This window comes from Terrapene carolina, unplaced genomic scaffold (genome assembly GCF_002925995.2).
Source record: "Terrapene carolina triunguis isolate 2854851 unplaced genomic scaffold, T_m_triunguis-2.0 Scaffold194, whole genome shotgun sequence".
NCBI lineage: Eukaryota > Metazoa > Chordata > Testudines > Emydidae > Terrapene > Terrapene triunguis.
In genome coordinates this window covers 10,595,276-10,613,342 of record NW_020664545.1, presented here as the reverse complement: position 1 = coordinate 10,613,342, position 18,067 = coordinate 10,595,276, and the positions used below count along the sequence as shown (strand labels likewise).

Below are 18,067 nucleotides of genomic sequence, written 5' to 3'. Positions count from 1 at the left end.
GGACTGAATTTGAATCAATGATCTAGAGCTTAAGAGCATCTACCTTCCCTAGGGCAAGCTAGTCCCTTAAGTAGTAATTTCAGAACAAGAAACCTTGCAGCAGGTTCTGTGTTAGGAACTCACCTGAAAAATGATGATAAAAACAAATCTTTGCTAGTAGATGTTGGAAAGAAATGCTAATTCCGTCTACTTTTATAGAACTCATGTGCAGATCCCCAGACTCCAGCAGCTTGGCGAAAGCATCACTGCAAAAACATGAAGGAGGGATCATGGTATACACTTAGGCTACAAGCCCGTGCTAAGCTCTTTCGTGACAGCACCATGCAGGCTTTAATGAGTCTAATAGTGCAGCAGCTCATATACAATTAAGATCTAGCAGGAGACTCCGGTTTAGGAGTGGAACTGGGATCTAGCCTCCAGCTGTCTCAGGGTATCCCTATGATCTCTGAAGCAGGGAGAAGGAGAAAAATACGCTGCTTATTCAGCGACCTACTTTTGCTAGCCCATCACACACCACCATTCATGTTGTGTCAGGGTAAAGGGGGATGGGAGGACGTATGTTTTAAGTAAGGAGTAGGTTACATTTTCCTCAGAACAGAAAAACTACAAATAGAAGCAACCACTGGCTGGGAAAGTCAGAAACATGCTGCACATCTGCAAAGCAGGCCCACAGCCAAAGCTTCACGTGGGTGCCAATGGTGCACAGGGGATGTTGGCGCCCCCTCGGGTGGCACTTACCTATAGCAAGGCGTTGTGATCAAGTATGAAGCGCAACTGAAGTGCACTTTGAAATCTAGTTTTTCATGGGTTGAACCTTCATCGTTCTGCAACAGGTCAAAGGAAAGGAGATGAAGGGGAGCCCGGAGGCAGCGAGAGAAGGTGCCTACCCCAACCTACCACACAGAGGCCTGGATGAGATTTCACTGACTGGCTCTCAGGTGAAGCATCCCATTAAGGTTCACGCCTGAAGGGCTAGCTGGGGACTGAGGGGTGGAGTTACTGCCACGATTAGGGAATTTGACTTTGGCCACCCAGTGTATTAAGAGATGAGTTTGGATTTTTTTGTCTGTGCACGTAGAGGGGTTAAAGGACAGTTTAAACACAGTGAACCAGACGGATCTGGCCAAGTTTTAAACTCCACGTCCTGCTGAAATAAAGACTGAACAGACTGAATTTGGCCTATCACACTGTGATCGAGTTTCACAATTTGGGAAACAGCCTGAGAAGCAAACGAACATTTCCTGTTCCCCATCCTAGGAGAAGGGTGGATTTGCAACAAAGCTTATAAAAATCGAAAACTGAGACAACAACAATGGCTCTCTCAGAGTTGGCCGTCTACTTGGATTTGGCGCTGCAGCTTTATGTTCAAATACTTTACTAATGTGACTACTTGTTGCAATTAGACTAGAAACAGCAGATTTTGAAAGGCCAGAGCTTGGTACTTAAACCTCTTAGCCAGCTCCACTCTTGCTCTCAGCATTACACCCAGTTACTATCCATTTTTCCAGCCCGTAGAGCTATGGAGCCTAGGTGTCAGTGTAGAACTGATCTGGGAAAGCTGAAGTCATCTCCTGCTCGCCAGTGACATTGAGACTGACCTCCCCTCCTTCCCAGGCAGATGTCTCCCTGCAGCGAGCGGCTAGCTAACACCGAGCAGTGCAATCTGAAAACTGTCAAACACTGCCAGGAGTGACACTTCAGGACATGCTCATTTTATACTCAGGATGCTTTTTGTACATCATGTAAAATACTTCCCAGGTTGCACAATGGGCTGGTGTAGCAGAGGTGAAATGATGCTCCAGAGAAGCCCTAAAGCAGTGCCTTCTATCTGTGTCAAGCTCCCCTACGCAGTTCCAAAGGAAGGCAGGAGTAGAGAGTTTAAAGCTGCACTTACTTTCACTATAAAGGACAATGTTCCTTTTAGCTTCTGAGCCATAACAATGCTCTGAAGAGTAAACACAAACTGGGCTTCGTTAGAGATTCCTAGTGTGAAGAGAGGAGAGAGTGGAGTGAGGACATAAAAAGTGATTTGTGTCTCTTATTATGTGGCTAAGATTTTAATCATTAGCGTTATGCAGCAGCACAGGAGATAGGCACTGAGCTTAACCAATGCCTGGTTCTGGACCCCGATCAAGACTGGGATTTTCAAAGGAGCCTAAGGGGGTTCTGCAGCCAACACACAGAAAATCAATAGGAATTGGGCACCTAACTCCTTTGGGTCACTGAAAACACCAGCCAACTACCACCATCAGCTGATATCTGTCCAGTGACCCCTCCTGGCAGGATATGTATTTCACAACGGAGATATAGTAGATTTCACTTAATGGCAACATACTGCTGCCAGTGTTATAACGGGATTCAGATACCGGTAATGGCATGCCACTTACAAGCAACTTTCTTAAAAAAAAAAAAAGCATCACCAGCTGGCATGTTTGTGAGGCTGCAGCCAGGGAAAGAAGTGCTGGGATGTGCCCTCCCTGGCTGCAGCCCCGTAAACCTGCCTGCAGCTGGTGCTCAGGTCCTCCCAGTGCTTCCTTCTGGGGCTGCAGCCCGGCAAACCTGCCTGCAGCGGGCACCACACTGGAGGTAAGGGGCTGCAGGCTGGGAGGGGAGGCTGTGGAAGGGCCACAGCAGGACTGCATTGCAGACATTGGAGCTGCATGGGACCTCTCCCCGGCACTCTCCAGGCCGTACCCTGCCAGGAGACAGCACACAGAGAAGGAAGCACCAGGACATGCTTAGCCCCGACCACCAGAGAACGCAGGGAGAAGAATGGTGCAGCCCCCATGCGCTCCCAGCATCCCTGCTCCCTATAGAAAGCCCCAGCATCTGGGCTGCAGCACCCATGCCTGCAACTACCCTATCCACAAGCAGGTTTGCAGGGCTGCACCTAGGGAAGGTACATCCCAGAGCAGCAGCTTCCTTCCCTGACTGCTGCCTTGCAACTCCTTCCTTCTGCCGATTAGCAACTGCCTGATAACAGCAACCTTTTTGCTGGCAACCAGAACTGTTAATAAGCAGAATCTACTGTCCTATACAAGCCACTTTTACTTACATACATGTAATACTCTGCAGTGAAAGCACTTTATAAATATTAGAGGGATGTTCCTATTTCTCATGCTTAGCTGTTAAAAAAAAAATCCACTACATACACTTGCATGTTAACAGTATGTAACAGTATTACTCCTTTGCCCTTCAATAGTGCTTTCCATTCACCCATCTGAAAGCACTGTAGTGTCTCTAAGCCTCAATACTCCTGTGAGAGAATTAACCCCGAATTTACCACAAGTGAAACTGAGGCCCAATGCAGTTAAGTGTCTCAGAGCAGCCAAACCCTGTGATCTTATCATGCGTCTGCAATCTTTGGTGTAAGTTTAAGGTCTGGATTCAGGGGATTAGGGGAGAATCTCAGCTTTCACGATTGCAGAGAAAAGCTTGAGGATGTGACCATAGTGCAACCTAAAGGTTCAGCACCCAGAAAGCAAATAACTCCATACTATAAAAAAAAAAAAGGTCATTTTTAAGCCAATTGTCATTTTTGCGTGTTTGGGGTGGGCAGCCCTGGTGACATCCAAAGTACATCAGCCTGTGGCAGAGCCAGGAAAAGAACACAGGTAGCCTGATTCCCAGTCCTGTGTATTAGCTACTAGGTAGCAGAGTCTACCATTAGATGTAAGTACAGTTACTGGAGAGTGGGTACATCTCCAATCCATCTGAGGGGCTACCTAGCATGCAGACTAAGCAGCCCCACCAGATACAGTGGCAAAGCGACTTTCTGAAAAGTAGCAAGTAGCTCAGTTAGTTCTTCCCACGTGAGGGCAGCGTGGGACTAGACATACTGAGCCCCCCAGACAGAGCTGTAGTCTGGTCATACCAGGGGGCAGCTGGAATGGCACAGGTATCCCATCATGTACCGACGACCCTTCTGGCCGCAGCATTTTAGCGTTGAGAGAGTCCAGGACGTTTAATTCCATGCTTTTCAGGAAGCTAGTACTCTTGTTTTCAAAGATCACGGAGACAGTGACTTGACTATCATTCTGGAGATTTCCTTGAATGTCGTATGTCTGTGAATGAAGAAGTCACAGGGAAGCTTTAGAAGCTGCCTACAGTACACATGGACAGGCTTCAGACAGCAGTGGATTGAACACAATTTAGGGATTACACACTTCACTACTGCTGGTGAGTTTTGAGGCTTCATTTAACTGCACTGCAGGACATTCAAGCAGTAGGATTTACCCAGACTTTTGTCCTGATAACTAAAGGGACAGGGATGGATCTTGCTATGGACATCTGTCTGGTAGTTTCTAGCTGCTGGAATTGGGATGGTTCTCTAGTTAAATGCTGCTTATGCAAAACCGTTGCATCAGTAAGTTGTCCCAGGGCTATTTCTCAAAAGTGCTCAGAAAATGCAAGAGGGAGGGAAGTTAGAGAGACACTAACAACTGAGTTACTCACCATTTTAACGTATGAATTTTCAGCAAGAAGGCAGTAACTGGACATAGGCTGAAAAACAAGCAGGAAGTTACACAAAGAGCCATGTGTCTGAAAGAGAACTCAGCTCTACAAAGCAAGCAGACCTCCCTCCCAGGCACAATTCTGAACAGAGGGGCATTTGCTTGCACTTAACTAACAGCTCTGCCAGAGTGCGAGAATATCTAAGTTCAAGTTCGAGTGTCAACAGCAGCCAGCTATTGGAGGCAGCACAGAAACCTCTGTTTACATTTAAGGGGCTCCCAATAAGAAGAAATTGATTGATTCCCTTGAACAAGGGAACAGGCTTAAATCAAAGCCCGAGGCCTTGTCTGGGCTTGCAGTGGCATGCAGGGTGTATAGCTAAATGTCACAGTGAAAGGTGCCTGGTATGGGAGCCAGCAGTGAGCTGGCTGCTGTGTCAGAGTCTTTCCCTGTGGCAGTGGGACACTAAAAATAGCAGTGTAGACATGAGAGGCACTGTCTGGGCATTAGAGAGCCACGTAGGGTATACAGGGATCTGGTGTGTATGTATTCTACTCACCTAAGCAGTGCCTCACCGTCTACACTGTTATTTATACCTGTGCTGTCTGGGTGTGCAATGTCTGTACTTTATACGCTGCTGTGAGTGTAGACCTACCCCGAGAGGCAAAGCAAATCAAGAGCTCCTAGGGATCATGTTTGAAGAGGCAGAAATAGTAGTTGAAATAGGAGACATGCCCAAAGGGAAGCCACCTACCATGGGCTCACTGATTAACTCAACCAGCTCAGCAAAAGCCCCTCAAAAAGAGTGCTTAATGCAGACATTGTTGGCAACCAGCCCTAGAAATCGCAGCTTCATATCCACATGCCTCTGAGCAATCCTGAACACCAAGGTTTTCAAGCCTAGTTTTTCTCTCCATTTCCAATGTGAAGTGAGTTCTCCAAGCAGCAAATGGGAAACGTTTGCTTAGTTGAAACATTCTCTAACTCCGAGGAGGAAAGGACATTCGGCTCGAACAGTGCATGGGCATCGTTCTGTGGAGAGCTGGCTGGTCACATGATGGCTCCTCCTCACTTTGCAAGAAGACAGCTAAATACACTAAATCCTCTCCTAATTAATTATCCATAGAAGCAAATTCTGTAGTTGCCTTAAGGTCATTTGATGGGAAGGTCTATAAGACATGCTAAGATGCTGGGGAAATAGGTACAAGTGCGGCTCTGGTATAATGTAGCAAACACACCTCCCCCTCCACCCTAAAGATGCCAGAGCTGCACAGCTCCTCACCGGTAGCGGTTCATCATCTAGCGTTCCATTCTGTACTGACTCTGCTGGTTCTTCCTCACCGTGATGATGCTTCTTCTTGGATTTCTTTTTGTCCTTGGATTTCTCCTCCTTCTCCTTCTTGTGCTTTTTCTTCCTATGCTTGGAGGATTTCTACCATCCAACAGAAACAAGCGTCAGCAATGTGCTCTTAAAAACTAAGCGTTTCCCTAGTAGTAATACTTCCAACTCTAGGCTCCTGCTCTACACCTCAGTAATAATCCTGTTCTGGGTTCCCAGTGTGTCACTGCTGCCTGCCTCCAAGTTGCAAATGCTTCAAACCCAAGGCAGTGTTTTACAAGCAGAGGTCTGAATCTGTTAAATTGGAACATATGGCCATGGGTAGAAGCTCAGTGTTGAACATGGTCAGTTAATTGCCCCTTTGCTACGAGGCATAACCCAGCCTCTAACTATTAGGGGTTCAGAGATCCCTAGGGGCAAGTTATCCTATCACTGTCTACAGCAAAGCTTCTTACACCTTCCTCTGAAGCAGTCATACTGGTCATTGTTGGTAGCAGGATACTGGAGCAGTGGTTTGATCCAGTCTGGTAGTACTTATGTTGAGATCACAACCGTTTGGTGTCAATTCTTTAACCACTCACCTTTCCTTCGTCGTTTTCCTCTTCTTGCTCTTCCTTCTTTGCGTCTTCATTCTCCTCAGGTTCAGCTAGGACAGTGCTCCCCTCAGGCTCACTCTGGACAGGAAGCAATCAGAAGGGCTATGACACTAACTGAATGTAGATAACGCAAACAATTAAGTCCTGGGTAGAATGCAGCAATTATTGCTGTACTATCTTAGAGCTATCAGAGGGGTAGCTGTGTTAGTCTGGATCTGTAAAAAGCAACAAAGAGTCCTGTGACACCTTATAGACTAACGGATGTATTGGAGCATAAGCTTTCGTGGGTGAATACCCACTTCGTCGGACGCTTTTTATCTTAGAGCTGTTATTAAAGGTCTGCTAACGTGTTTGTTTCAGGGGTTTAGGACTTGGGACAAGACACACAAGAAAACTGTTTTGTTTTGTTACTGCTAAGCTCTGGGGGACCTAGACATGCCATGAACACTGCAATATCCCTAAAGAATGGGATGCAGTGAGGAAGGCATGTAACCCACCTTCAAAACCCAGGTTTCCTTGATCTGCATGTTTCCAGACACTCTCAGCTCATTAAGTTAGTCTGAAGGGGTTAGCGACATGCTGTATACAATGCAGGTAGCTGACTCAGCATACCCCTTTATTTCCATGCATTTACAGGTGCTTTTCAAACCCACGGATCTCCCTCTGTAGTTGGGCTTGAAGCCTCACCCTACAGAGCAACTGTTAATTGGACGGGACTAATTTCCACTGCCTTATAGCAAAGGGATCCTGGTAGGACCATCAGAACGAGCTGGAGCCCTCATCTCCCTTCTCTCTTTGCACTAACACTGGAGTTCATTTCAGAGCTTGTAACTGTACTTTCAACCACAAGGAAAAGCTTTTTGGGGGGGCCTACTAACAGACCTACCTGTGTCTGTGTAATGGAGGAGGGAGGTGGAGCAGTGGAGAGCCAGAAATCCAAGTCTTCCCCCTGACACACACCAAAGCAAACAAACCTTTACCATTGCGTTAAAACATAAATCCACAGACTAATGTTAACATTTGCATTGTATTGCTCTCACGTACAGCCATACAGCAAGTTGCTTGAAATGGAAGATGCTGCAATATGTGTAGAAATGGGAAGAACAGATGGCTCGGGGCCCTTAAAGCAAGCTCAGGACCCATTTCACCTCTAGCTCACACTTCAAACCTGGCCCTGGTTGGAAGTAACCGCAAGTCTATCATTTGACGGCCCTCATGAAATCAGTTGGTCAAGTCCAGCTTCATAAAGCCACCAGGACAATTAGCTTTAAATAGCATCTTTGTACGCAGTCCGAGCAGAGAGGCTGGGACTAGTCAGTCTGCAGGCTGAAGTACCCTCTTATCCCCACAAGTGGTCTCTCTAGGTCATAGACCAGGGACACTGGCTGCAATGTCTGGGGAAGCTTGTGCCACTGCTGTTCTCAACGTAAACTGGTCTGGGCAGAGACTATTTGAGTCTTCAGTGCAGCAGCCAACAACTGGCCTCAACTTTTGCCAGCAGGAAATTCACTTCATTTTCTAAATACAAAAGTGGGGTTCAAGAGGCCATTTCCCTGCTAAAGCAGCTCACTGCATTGCCATTTCTTCATTAGCTCCGTGTTGGGGAGGAGTTCGGTGTGTTCTGCCAGGGGTGAGTTTTGCAGGTTGCCAAGGCTAAGTAGCTGTTTACTTTCATTTGTGTACTTGTAACTTGTGGCAGGGGCACCTAGGCAGGTGCCGCTTTTATTACTGTAGAAATGCAAAGGAAGTGAAACAAAGTAAAAATAATCAGCTGTGTCCCCCCTAGTACCAGCCACAACTGACCACGGACATGGAAAATACCTGGCCGTATATGGCCTACGGCAGCACGTTTGAAACACAGGACGTGTCTTAGATAATTACCTTTTTTCCTTCTTCAGTCACCCTTTTTTCTTTCTCTTTCTTCTTTTCTTTCTCTTGCTCTTTTTCTTTGCGTTTCTTTTCCTTCTTTTTGGGTTTCTTGCTCTTTTTTCCTACTAAGGGAGCTTCTGTGTCTGGCGATTTCAGGTTCTCAGCATTTCTGTGTCTCTGCACAGGCAGCTTCTCACTATCCGCTAAGGGTCTTAACAAAAGAGGATTAGTTACCTTCCAGCGAAGGCAGTTTCCCTGTTGCACAGAGCACTTACTAGATTCCCAGACAAGTTTCTCCTCCCCTCCTCCCACACGCCCACGCCACCTCAAAAAAGATCATAGAGAATTCTCCTAGGATCACATACAAAAAATCTCAACTGACCCACACTTCAAGAATCCCTGTAAAGGCTCATTTATGCAACCACACAGACTGTGCCTCCAGGCATTAGACGTTAGATGAGCTGGCTACTGTGAGCTGTCAGCCCTGGGCACTTAAACACCCTTAAAAGATAGTGACGCACTTGCAGATTAAATAATGCTTACTGAAGAACTGAAACACACACACACACACACAGCATTCATTATGTTGCAAACCTATGAAATTATCCTTGAGGAACCAGCGAAGATGTAAAATAGGAGGAAACGTTTGCAATAGAAATGTGACAAGCCAAGCAATGAATTGTATCTTATGAAGCGATAGCCTGGCTCAAACAAATCACCAGGACAAGGACTCAATGTTTCTTGTATTTGAACCACTGTATAGGATCGCTATGATTGTAAATGGAGTTCTCTTAGCATTACTTAGAAGCAATTTCATTTTGGAAGGTTGTGCTGTGAATCACAAGCCCCAGCATTAAAATTAAAATGAGTTTGCACTCTCAACTGGAACACCCATATCACAACAGAACTGTGCCTAATAGTTTAGCTTTATATTCTATGCCCAGAGACAAATATAACAGCATCTTCCCTGTTACTGTCATACTAAGGTGAGACAGTTAAGAGAAAGTCCATGGACTCAGACGACCAGTGCCAGCTGATAGTGGGGAGGCAGGGTGAGGGCAGCTGGCTTCTGCAGTGTTACTGAGCATGCTAAATACAAGTCAAGCAGCAAATCTGCGGGGGTGTTTGAGGTGAGGAGGCACTTGACCCCCACATACATCGCCTCTGCATGGACTGTTACATTCAGATTTGTGTTTTTGTTCAGTGTTGATTCGCATGTTTGCTGAGCAGCAAGCATAAGATCAGGAAGATTCCGGATGAAGAACTGGACTTGATCTAACTTTACTTCAAACACAGACACTGTAAAACACAACAGGATCATGTCTGATCAAGCAGTCAACAGATCTCAGTCTTCAAACAATTTCATGTGTAGTTGTATGGTGACAGAGGTCACGGCTCAAAGAAAGCCAGTAAGGATGGGGGAGTCTCATTCATAGTTTGGGGGCAATGGTTCTAATACATCCATGATTATGGAGCGGTTCACACTGCTCACTGGTATCAACCAACCTTTCAAAGACGACCATCTACTTAGTGAGATACTTTTACCTGGTAGCCTTCCCTGAAACCAGACTGTGTGTGAGTGGCACAGACATAGCAGTGCAAGCACAGGGAGAGAGAGAGAGGACAGAGATATGAGAAAACATGACAGAAGAGCACAATGACTCTGTGTAAATGGAAAGAGCATGAATAGAAATGGTGTGACAGCCCAATGACACCTCCTGGAACACTCCATTTAGAAACAACTCTGCTTAGTGTTTTCCACACTGGTCGGTTTAGCCTTTGCATTCAACCAGAATCTTTCCTGTTAGGAATTCATTTCCTACTTATTCCTCTTGGAGTCTCTTCTATGATTCTATCTGGAATGGGTTCCCTAGGGAGGTGGTGGAATCTCCTTCCTTAGAGGTTTTTAAGGTCAGGCTTGACAAAGCCCTGGCTGGGATGATTTAGTTGGGAATTGGTCCTGATTTGAGCAAGGGGTTGGACTAGATACCTCCTGAGATCACTTCCATCAGAAAGATGACGACTTCTTAAAGAATTCATCTGTTTTTTCATGAAGTCTGTTCTCCCCCATTTTTTATTGTCCCAAAGGGAAACAGAACAGGCTTTAAACAGAACATCCATCAACGTTCTGCAGGAGGCATCAGTGGGTCCTAAACCAGCAACTACAATGAATCCAATATCACGATTCTCCAGAACTGCAGAAAAACCTCCCCAGGCAACATTTTATAATTGGCCTCTGATGGTAGCTATTAAATGCCCTTTGGGGGTTTAAGATTTCCAGCAGGGCACAGGAGCATCCCAGCATTCTATTGCTCCCAACTCAATGGGCTGGGATAGATTATTGGTCACCTTCCACCAGCCAAAACATTTTGAAGAGCTACTGGGAAGAGACACAAAGGAAGAGCAACTGCTTAGTATATGTGCAGTTAATAAAAGTGTGACTCTCCCCATTTCCCATTCCTCCCAGCACCCAAACAGGAATCCAGCCACGCTCTGAACGACTACTAATGGCAGAGCTGATTCACTACATTCCTTGCAGCAGGTCTCGGAAATCCCAGAAGAAAGAAGCTATTTGTATGTGTGGTGGTTTTCCAATGTGCACAGATTAGGCCAGGTGGCAGTCGGCTCAGGGATGGGTAAGGACTGATGGGCTTTGCCAGACTGGCCTTCGCATCTAGTGCAAGCAGAACCTAGATCCTACTGTAGGAGCTTTAATCACCGTAACCTTTGTAGTCCTGCACTGACCTCCAAGACCTCATGTAATCTGGCTAACAGGCAAGAAAACCCACATATCACAGTTTTGTACTTACTTATCCAGATCGATATCAAGTGCCTTATATGGATCGTTGGGATCTTTGTCATCCTCATCACTGGGCAACGCATTCTAATTGGGTGGGGAGGGAAAGAAAAACTGACTGTCCACTGAAGACACAAGCAGAGCACAGTTCCAAAACTAGAACAGTCCCATCCCAAATTCAATCTCACCAGCTTGATACAAGTGACACAGACCTCCTTACACAGTTAGACATGAGCAGTCACATACATTGTACAATTTAATCTCGCATTCAGGCATTTATTAGATGAATTTAAAGTAGAACAACTATTTTTCATAAACCCCAGTATTTCAGTTACTGATGAATTTGGTTTTGATTGGAACAAAGACTACAGGCACAAGCAGGTACAATTAACTATATTAGCAGAAAGCCTGCTGATTGGGATGCAAGTTAAACTCAGAGTGAAGCAGTGAGGCATCATAAATGAAACAGCTATGTGGGTATTTCTACAGCAGACATGTATTGTGGGTTTAATATCAGTCATTTGTTTTTCTATTCAGCCTTTGGTTCTGTGCACCAATAGACTTCCCATCCCTTTAGTGGGCAGGTAAAGGTTTCACTGGGGAAGCAGCATATGTTGCTATTCAACCAGCTTTGCAAAGAGAAGTCAGGACCCCCACATCACAATGACCCAGTGAGGCTGACATTAGAGTCTAATTTTTAATGGGAAATGAGGAACCTTAACATATGCCTTGGTGGGACACAAACAAGTCCCACAGCTCAAACTATCGAGTAAGCAACTGACCTCTGGCATCTCCTCCGTGATGATGTCCACGTGCTGAGCTGGGGCAATGTCCTCATCGCTCTCTGTGTGCAGGGAGTTATGGCGGCGATGTTTGCCTTTCTTCTCTTTTTTCTGTTTTTTCTTTTTCTTGTCTTTCTCTAGCTTCTGTTTATGCCTCCGCTCCTCCTCCAGTTTCACATACTGGTCAGACATGGGCATTCCTGAACACATGGACGCAAGTTGCTCTCAGGTGAGAGTTGCTTACAGGTTGACCGTCGCATTAGAAAGTTAGGAGTTAACACATTTATTTTGCCCCCCGACTTAGACTCCTAAAGGATCAAAGCCCCACGCTACCCTTTCACTTCCCAGCAGTCCACAGTGACTTCAATAAAAGCCTCCTCCAACCAATTTCACAGCCCTTTGCAAGCCAGTGGACAAAATTCTGCTCCCATTCTCATCCACAACTGTTGCTGACTTGATTGTGAGTTAGACAGATCACTGAAAGAAGAATCTGGCCTCGAGACTACTCTCAATCAAATGAATATTTGACAGCATTTTTCATATCCTTGGGAAACCCTTCACTAAATCCTAGGAGAACATTAAGGCTGTAAACCTGGTCTGAAAGAAGTCACTCATGCAAGGCTGCTGTGTATTTAGAAATTCTCTACCACGTGCTGCACTTCAGCCATAGTTTTTCAGCTCTATATCCGCCTGCCATTCAGAAGCGGCCTACAGCTCCTCAAATTCACTTTATCTCCAACCCATCAGCTCTGATCGCAGCCTTTTGTCTCAGATATTAAATCGCAGCGCGTGGTCATTCTAAAGAGGAATGTTTCCTGACAGAATATTGGTTTGTTCTCATATTATGCAGTCAGCCTGTGAATTACACCTAACTGTAGGGTTATTTTATTATTTGTCTGAACTTAACACTTAAAGGAAGGCTGGCCTTACAATCCACAGGACAGTGGAAACTATGGTTTTAAGTTTAATGGCACACTCAGAAGTGACAGGCAATGTGGGAACTCGACATGCAAGACCAAAGCTGTTCGCCTATCCTCTAGAACTGAGAGGAAGTTACTACTCTTTTGTTGAATTATTAAATTCTTCATCTCCACTTTGAAATTGGTTTGGTCAATGTGCTTACCTGGAACTTTTAAGGGAACAGAAAGGTCAATCTGGACCACGGGTATATGCTCCACACCTGGGGTGTCTTGGTATTGCTGGGAAAATGGAAGATTTGATACATTAGCATTGACTCTACAATAGGAGAGCATACTGAGTTATTGTCCCTCATTTCAAAGCTTGATTAGGTACATCAGCCTATGCTGATGTTCAACCAAACAAGAAATCAATTCTGATTTATTACATTTTGAGTATCTTCATCAGAAACATTTGAAAATGTCTCCATTATATAGAAATAGTAAATAGAAATAACAGTTTAACCTGTGACATGAACACTTCAAAGGGCAGATTAAATAAGACCGCCTGAAAAACTATTTGGCTCATTGGTGCTAATCAAGTCGCAATAGGTGCATATGAAATGTGATTGTTTTAACATTACTTGTTACAGCCAAGAAAAGCACTGAACTGATGGCGAAAATCACGTGAGGAAGTTTCTATTGCTTACCACCTCAGAGGTAAATGCTGAGGTCCAGGACGTGGGAAATGGGGCAATGGACAGCCCCAGCTCAAGGAGGAGCGGGGGAAAGAAAGAAGAGACTAAAAGAAGGGAGAGGCAACAAATCAATTGAATTAATGCTCCTTTGATGCTTTTGGTCCAGAGAACAGACACATGGCGTGTGCATTCAAGCCAGCCAGTCTGCTGAATTAACTGCTGAAGTTCACTGCTGCTGACCACACCAGGTGCACTCATCTACCTCACCCTTCCTCTACTGCTCACCAAGCTCAGTGTCTGGCAATCCGCCATGTTGCCAAGTGTATTTACTGCATCATTTCAACAGAATGTCCAACTGCCTGCACAGGAATTTTGGGGGGAAGGGGAGGGAGGAAAGGACTTTAGATACAATTAATTATCCTGATCTACAAAGGAAAACGTGTATCCAAATTACAAAACCAGTGGATTCACCTGACTTGTTTTATTTTCAAAAAGAACAGGAGTACTTGTGGCACCTTAGAGACTACTTGTTTTATGTTGTGTTCTTTGCAGCTATTTACTCCACTTTAACTGGCTGCTCTTCAGAGCTGGATTCTAAATTCTAGGCTTTACTTAAGTTAGTAAGATGATTCTCAACTTCTGTCTAAAAGGAACAGCAACAATTACTGCTACAGAAGTTCCCAAACTGCAGCCTACTGGAGATCCGTGGAGCGCTAGCTGCTCACACTGTGCTGACTGCTCCAGCCAGCTGATTCTAGTCGTTTTCGGGCTCTTCAACACAAAGTAGACCTATACATAGCTGGAGACAAGGAGGGGTCAGTCCCAGCTGCCTCTAGACTAGAGACCAGTGCTATATTAAAGCAACCAATTGGAGATGCCCTCAGGAACCAAAGCTACTAGCCGGAGAGTACAGTGATTCAGAAGAGAAGGGGACTTAGCAATTGAGCACTATGCCCACAAAGCAGTGGGAGTAAAGGATCAAGTGGGCAGGGCAGCATGCACACAGCAGGGGAGAAGGGAACCAAACCACAGTAAAGCATGAGAGAAGAGGAGGGAGAGAGGACCAAGTAAACACAAGAAGGGAACAAGAAAGGGGACCAGCCAAGGTGGGAGGGGCAGATCTGGAGACCAAAAGGAGATGGTAATTTTAAAATTGTGCATTAAAGATCACCAGACATTAAATATCGTCCTTATGATACTCTGCCATGGAAGCAATTGCTGCAGTTGCCACAACGACGTTAAGCTGTTAAGAGATCACAAACGGGGGAGAGGAAGTGGTTGGAGTGCTCCCAAAGAGAGGGAAGAGATCCACAAGACAGTTTATTAAGATGCGACTATGAAAGTCTGAGGGTCCTTGTACTGTTACATACACAGACAGCGAGAGAATTTTTTAACAAGCTAGACTTACCTTCTGTGGGGAAGGAGAGCTTTTAATATAAAATGGATTGTTTGCTTGTTCCTGTTTCCGGACTTCTCGGCGCTAAAAAAAGTATTTGTAGTTATAAATTTGAAGATTTTTCTGTGTGTTATTTCCAGACATTACAAAGTGTGTTCTTGCTGCATATTGGTAGCACTGCAAACAACTCTCAAGAGGCTCTGGGAAAATAACTGGGGTCTAAAGCTATCTAGTTCTCAAGTTGTGTAGTTGCAACAGAAACTAGAAAACGGCTGATAGGGAGCACTAACCTAAAAATACCCCTGCCCTCTATTCTTTGGCTTCTCTGCTAGGAGAGATGTAAACTTCCTGAAGGCAACAAGGTTTTGATGTCAGTTGGTTGCTTCTATCCCTGTTTTGCAGTTGTGGTGGGAAGAGGGAATTATTCGAGCCTAACAAGTAATTCTTGATCAAAATGGAAAAACACCAGAAGCAGGGTGATATAGGCATGACAGTTCTCAGCTGCATTGCAAATAGGAATTGTTAAGAGTTGGCAAATTCTGGACAGGTTTCAGAGGAGGCACCTTGGCTTCAACTCCTATTTAATCCCTCCATCTTCCTGTGGTACAAATAGCACACGTTGCAGGGATGGGTAGTGTAACAAAGGTATGTGTGGGATCACACAGTTTTTGTGAAAAACATAGGTAACAAAGCCCAACACAGAACTGCCAATATTGATCATGTCCGCCTCTAACAGACTCCGCACAAAGCGACAAGCCTCAAAGTCAACTGCAAATTGAGGAGGGTTGCCCATCTACAGTAAATAAAACCCACACTCCTATTTCAATTGAATGACCCTCTACTGGGTAGAGTGACCAGGCATTTGCTTCAACAATTTTTTTTTTTTTTTTTTAAAAGTCTGTCCATCTTCTTGGCAGAGGTCAGTACAATATATACCTGCAGAGCTTACTGGTTAGATTTTTCAGAAGAGCTCAGCACTCCCAACTTGGGCCAAGTTTGGAAGAGATCTCAGCTCCCATTTAGACACAAAAATAAGCAGCTAGACTTTCAGAAGAGCTCTGCACATTGGTTGCTGAGTCCTTTGGAAAATCTGTTCCAAAAAAACCTTTGCTCTCAGCTCGAAAGAGAACAGCAGCATGGACCAAGACAACATTATAATAATAAATATGGATTTGCATACAGGCTCTGGAGCAGTTTGCAACGATTAAGCAGTTGAATGCAATGACTTCTATCCTTACTCGCTTTATAAGATGTTCCCAAGTGAGGAGAAAGGCATAGCTCCCATCTGTGTTATGCAGCTATGGCAACATTTCCAACTTCTCTAATGATGTTGGCTATACCATTTTATCACGCTTTTTTAAATGCATAAACTATTTTTATGTTCACTTACCCTGGCCAATTCTTCCTCATCAATCTCTGGCTGTCTATGTCTGGAATGCCTTTGCTCCTCATCATGGAAAATTGTTTTGGGTTTTTCATCTTCAGACTCACTATCTGATGGAGGCTCATTGATCCAAGCATCAAGGTCCAAACTGGCAACAATTGCAACATTTATAGACTCAGACTAAAGGTCAAAATATATTTACTTACAACATATAGCTTTGTCCACATGCACAGCCATGTGCAGTGTCTCTAGTCATTCAGAGTTAGCTTTATTATTGGAATTATTTAACAGTTTTATTTATTATTTAAGCATTTGGCAGACATGTAGGAAGGCATACTCTCATTTTCTAAGAGCTTACAATTAAAAGACTGTTGGGGGAAAAAATCTTACCCTTCCGGAACTGGGACTTTTTTCTGTGCTTTTGGAGCTACTGGGTTCAGTTCACCTGCAAACAGGGCTATCACTTCCTCGGCTACAGGCACCTCTTTTATTTGTAGCTTCTGAATGTATTTAATCAGTTGCAAAATGCAAGAAGCCTGGAAAACCAAGTACAAAAAATGGTTTAAGAACTATGTCAATGCACTGACAGTCACTGAACCAGAAAACAGAGTAAACAGCTGCAGTAAGATATAGCATTTTGTAATTGTACAGACATCCTTGAAGCTACAGAGACTGGCAGAGGAGGATTACAGGGGGCACTGTGGGCTGCTGGATTAGAGCAGGGGTTTGGCAGTCAGGACTCCTTACCCAGCTCTTCCACAGACTCACTATGTGACCTTTGGCATACAACCCAAACTGTGCCTCCGCCTCCCCATCTGTAACATAGGGACAATGCTTATCCACCCTTACAAAACACTCAGATGCTAGGATGAACTGCATTGTGGGCGGGATTTTCAGAAGCTCCTAAGGGAGCTCCCAGCCCTATACATAAAGTAATGTTGATGCCTCAAGAATACATTTAACACCACATACAAATTAGAATCAACTCTTGCAGTGCAGGTCACTGCATACTGAGCCTCAAAGGGATTTTTTTTTTCTACACTGCCTATTCTTCCTTACTATGATTTCATGGCTTAGTTGGCAAAACTGACTGCATTGGTTATAAATGTCAGAGGATTTTTTTTAAAGCACATTTCATTATGCACATAATTTTCACTGACCATTTTTAATCTATACTCTATGCCCTCTGCTCCTTCCATACACTGTAGATAATGGCCTTTCACTCCCTTCACCTTGCACCTCGATTCAGTGGGGGCTGTGTAATAGTCCTCACTCGGGGTCTGGTTGGGGAGTGTGGCTTAGTCATCATGGTCACAACCCGACTGCCAACGGGGAGCCCGAGCCCTCCCACTCCACCGGGCTCCAACCCAGGGCCTTGGCAACCAAGGCTGTCCTCCCTGGGCCTCTTCCTCTCACCCCCCACCCAGCTTACTCCAAGGCTTTCCCCTGGTGGGGAAATCCAAACCAAAATAAGAAAGGAGGTGGTTACCAATGTCCAAGGTCCACTGGATATTTCCCTCTCTGATTGTCTCTGGGGTGGGTCCTCCCTTTCCTCAGGGAGGGCCCTTTTGGGCAGCTATGTCAGAGCTTTTAGGCTTCTCTCCTCTCTGCACTGCTGGAGCCAGGGGCTGCAGGTCTGCTACCCAAATGAGCTAATTCCCTGCCTTTTAATTCCTCCAACAGATGGAGCATTTGCTGCACATGGGTTGGCTGAGCCCAAAATAATCCCTTAACCCCTTGTTGCCCAGTGTGGGGTTTGTACACCCCATCAGAGGCTGCGAGAGTTTTTAGAACACTGATTGACAAACCACTTCAGGCATCAACATTTATAGCACCTCTTTCTGGAACGCGCACT

The 18,067-nt window shown here is 45.0% G+C and overlaps 1 protein-coding gene across 1 annotated transcript in view; it reads right to left on the bottom strand.

The window, feature by feature from the left end:
• Positions 1–18,067, bottom strand: part of AP3D1 (adaptor related protein complex 3 subunit delta 1) — a 71,115-nt gene that overhangs the window by 3,586 nt on the left and 49,462 nt on the right. Inside the window, exons 16-30 of the mRNA XM_026654880.2 lie at positions 16,603–16,748; positions 16,219–16,360; positions 14,841–14,912; positions 12,962–13,037; positions 11,839–12,038; positions 11,070–11,143; positions 8,272–8,470; positions 7,277–7,339; positions 6,376–6,468; positions 5,738–5,887; positions 4,456–4,503; positions 3,875–4,064; positions 1,895–1,983; positions 739–824; positions 124–245 (exon numbers count right to left, since the gene is read on the bottom strand). Of these exons, the coding sequence (XP_026510665.1) occupies positions 124–245; positions 739–824; positions 1,895–1,983; positions 3,875–4,064; positions 4,456–4,503; positions 5,738–5,887; positions 6,376–6,468; positions 7,277–7,339; positions 8,272–8,470; positions 11,070–11,143; positions 11,839–12,038; positions 12,962–13,037; positions 14,841–14,912; positions 16,219–16,360; positions 16,603–16,748 (1,750 nt within the window). The remainder of the gene's footprint in view (positions 1–123; positions 246–738; positions 825–1,894; positions 1,984–3,874; positions 4,065–4,455; positions 4,504–5,737; positions 5,888–6,375; positions 6,469–7,276; positions 7,340–8,271; positions 8,471–11,069; positions 11,144–11,838; positions 12,039–12,961; positions 13,038–14,840; positions 14,913–16,218; positions 16,361–16,602; positions 16,749–18,067) is intronic.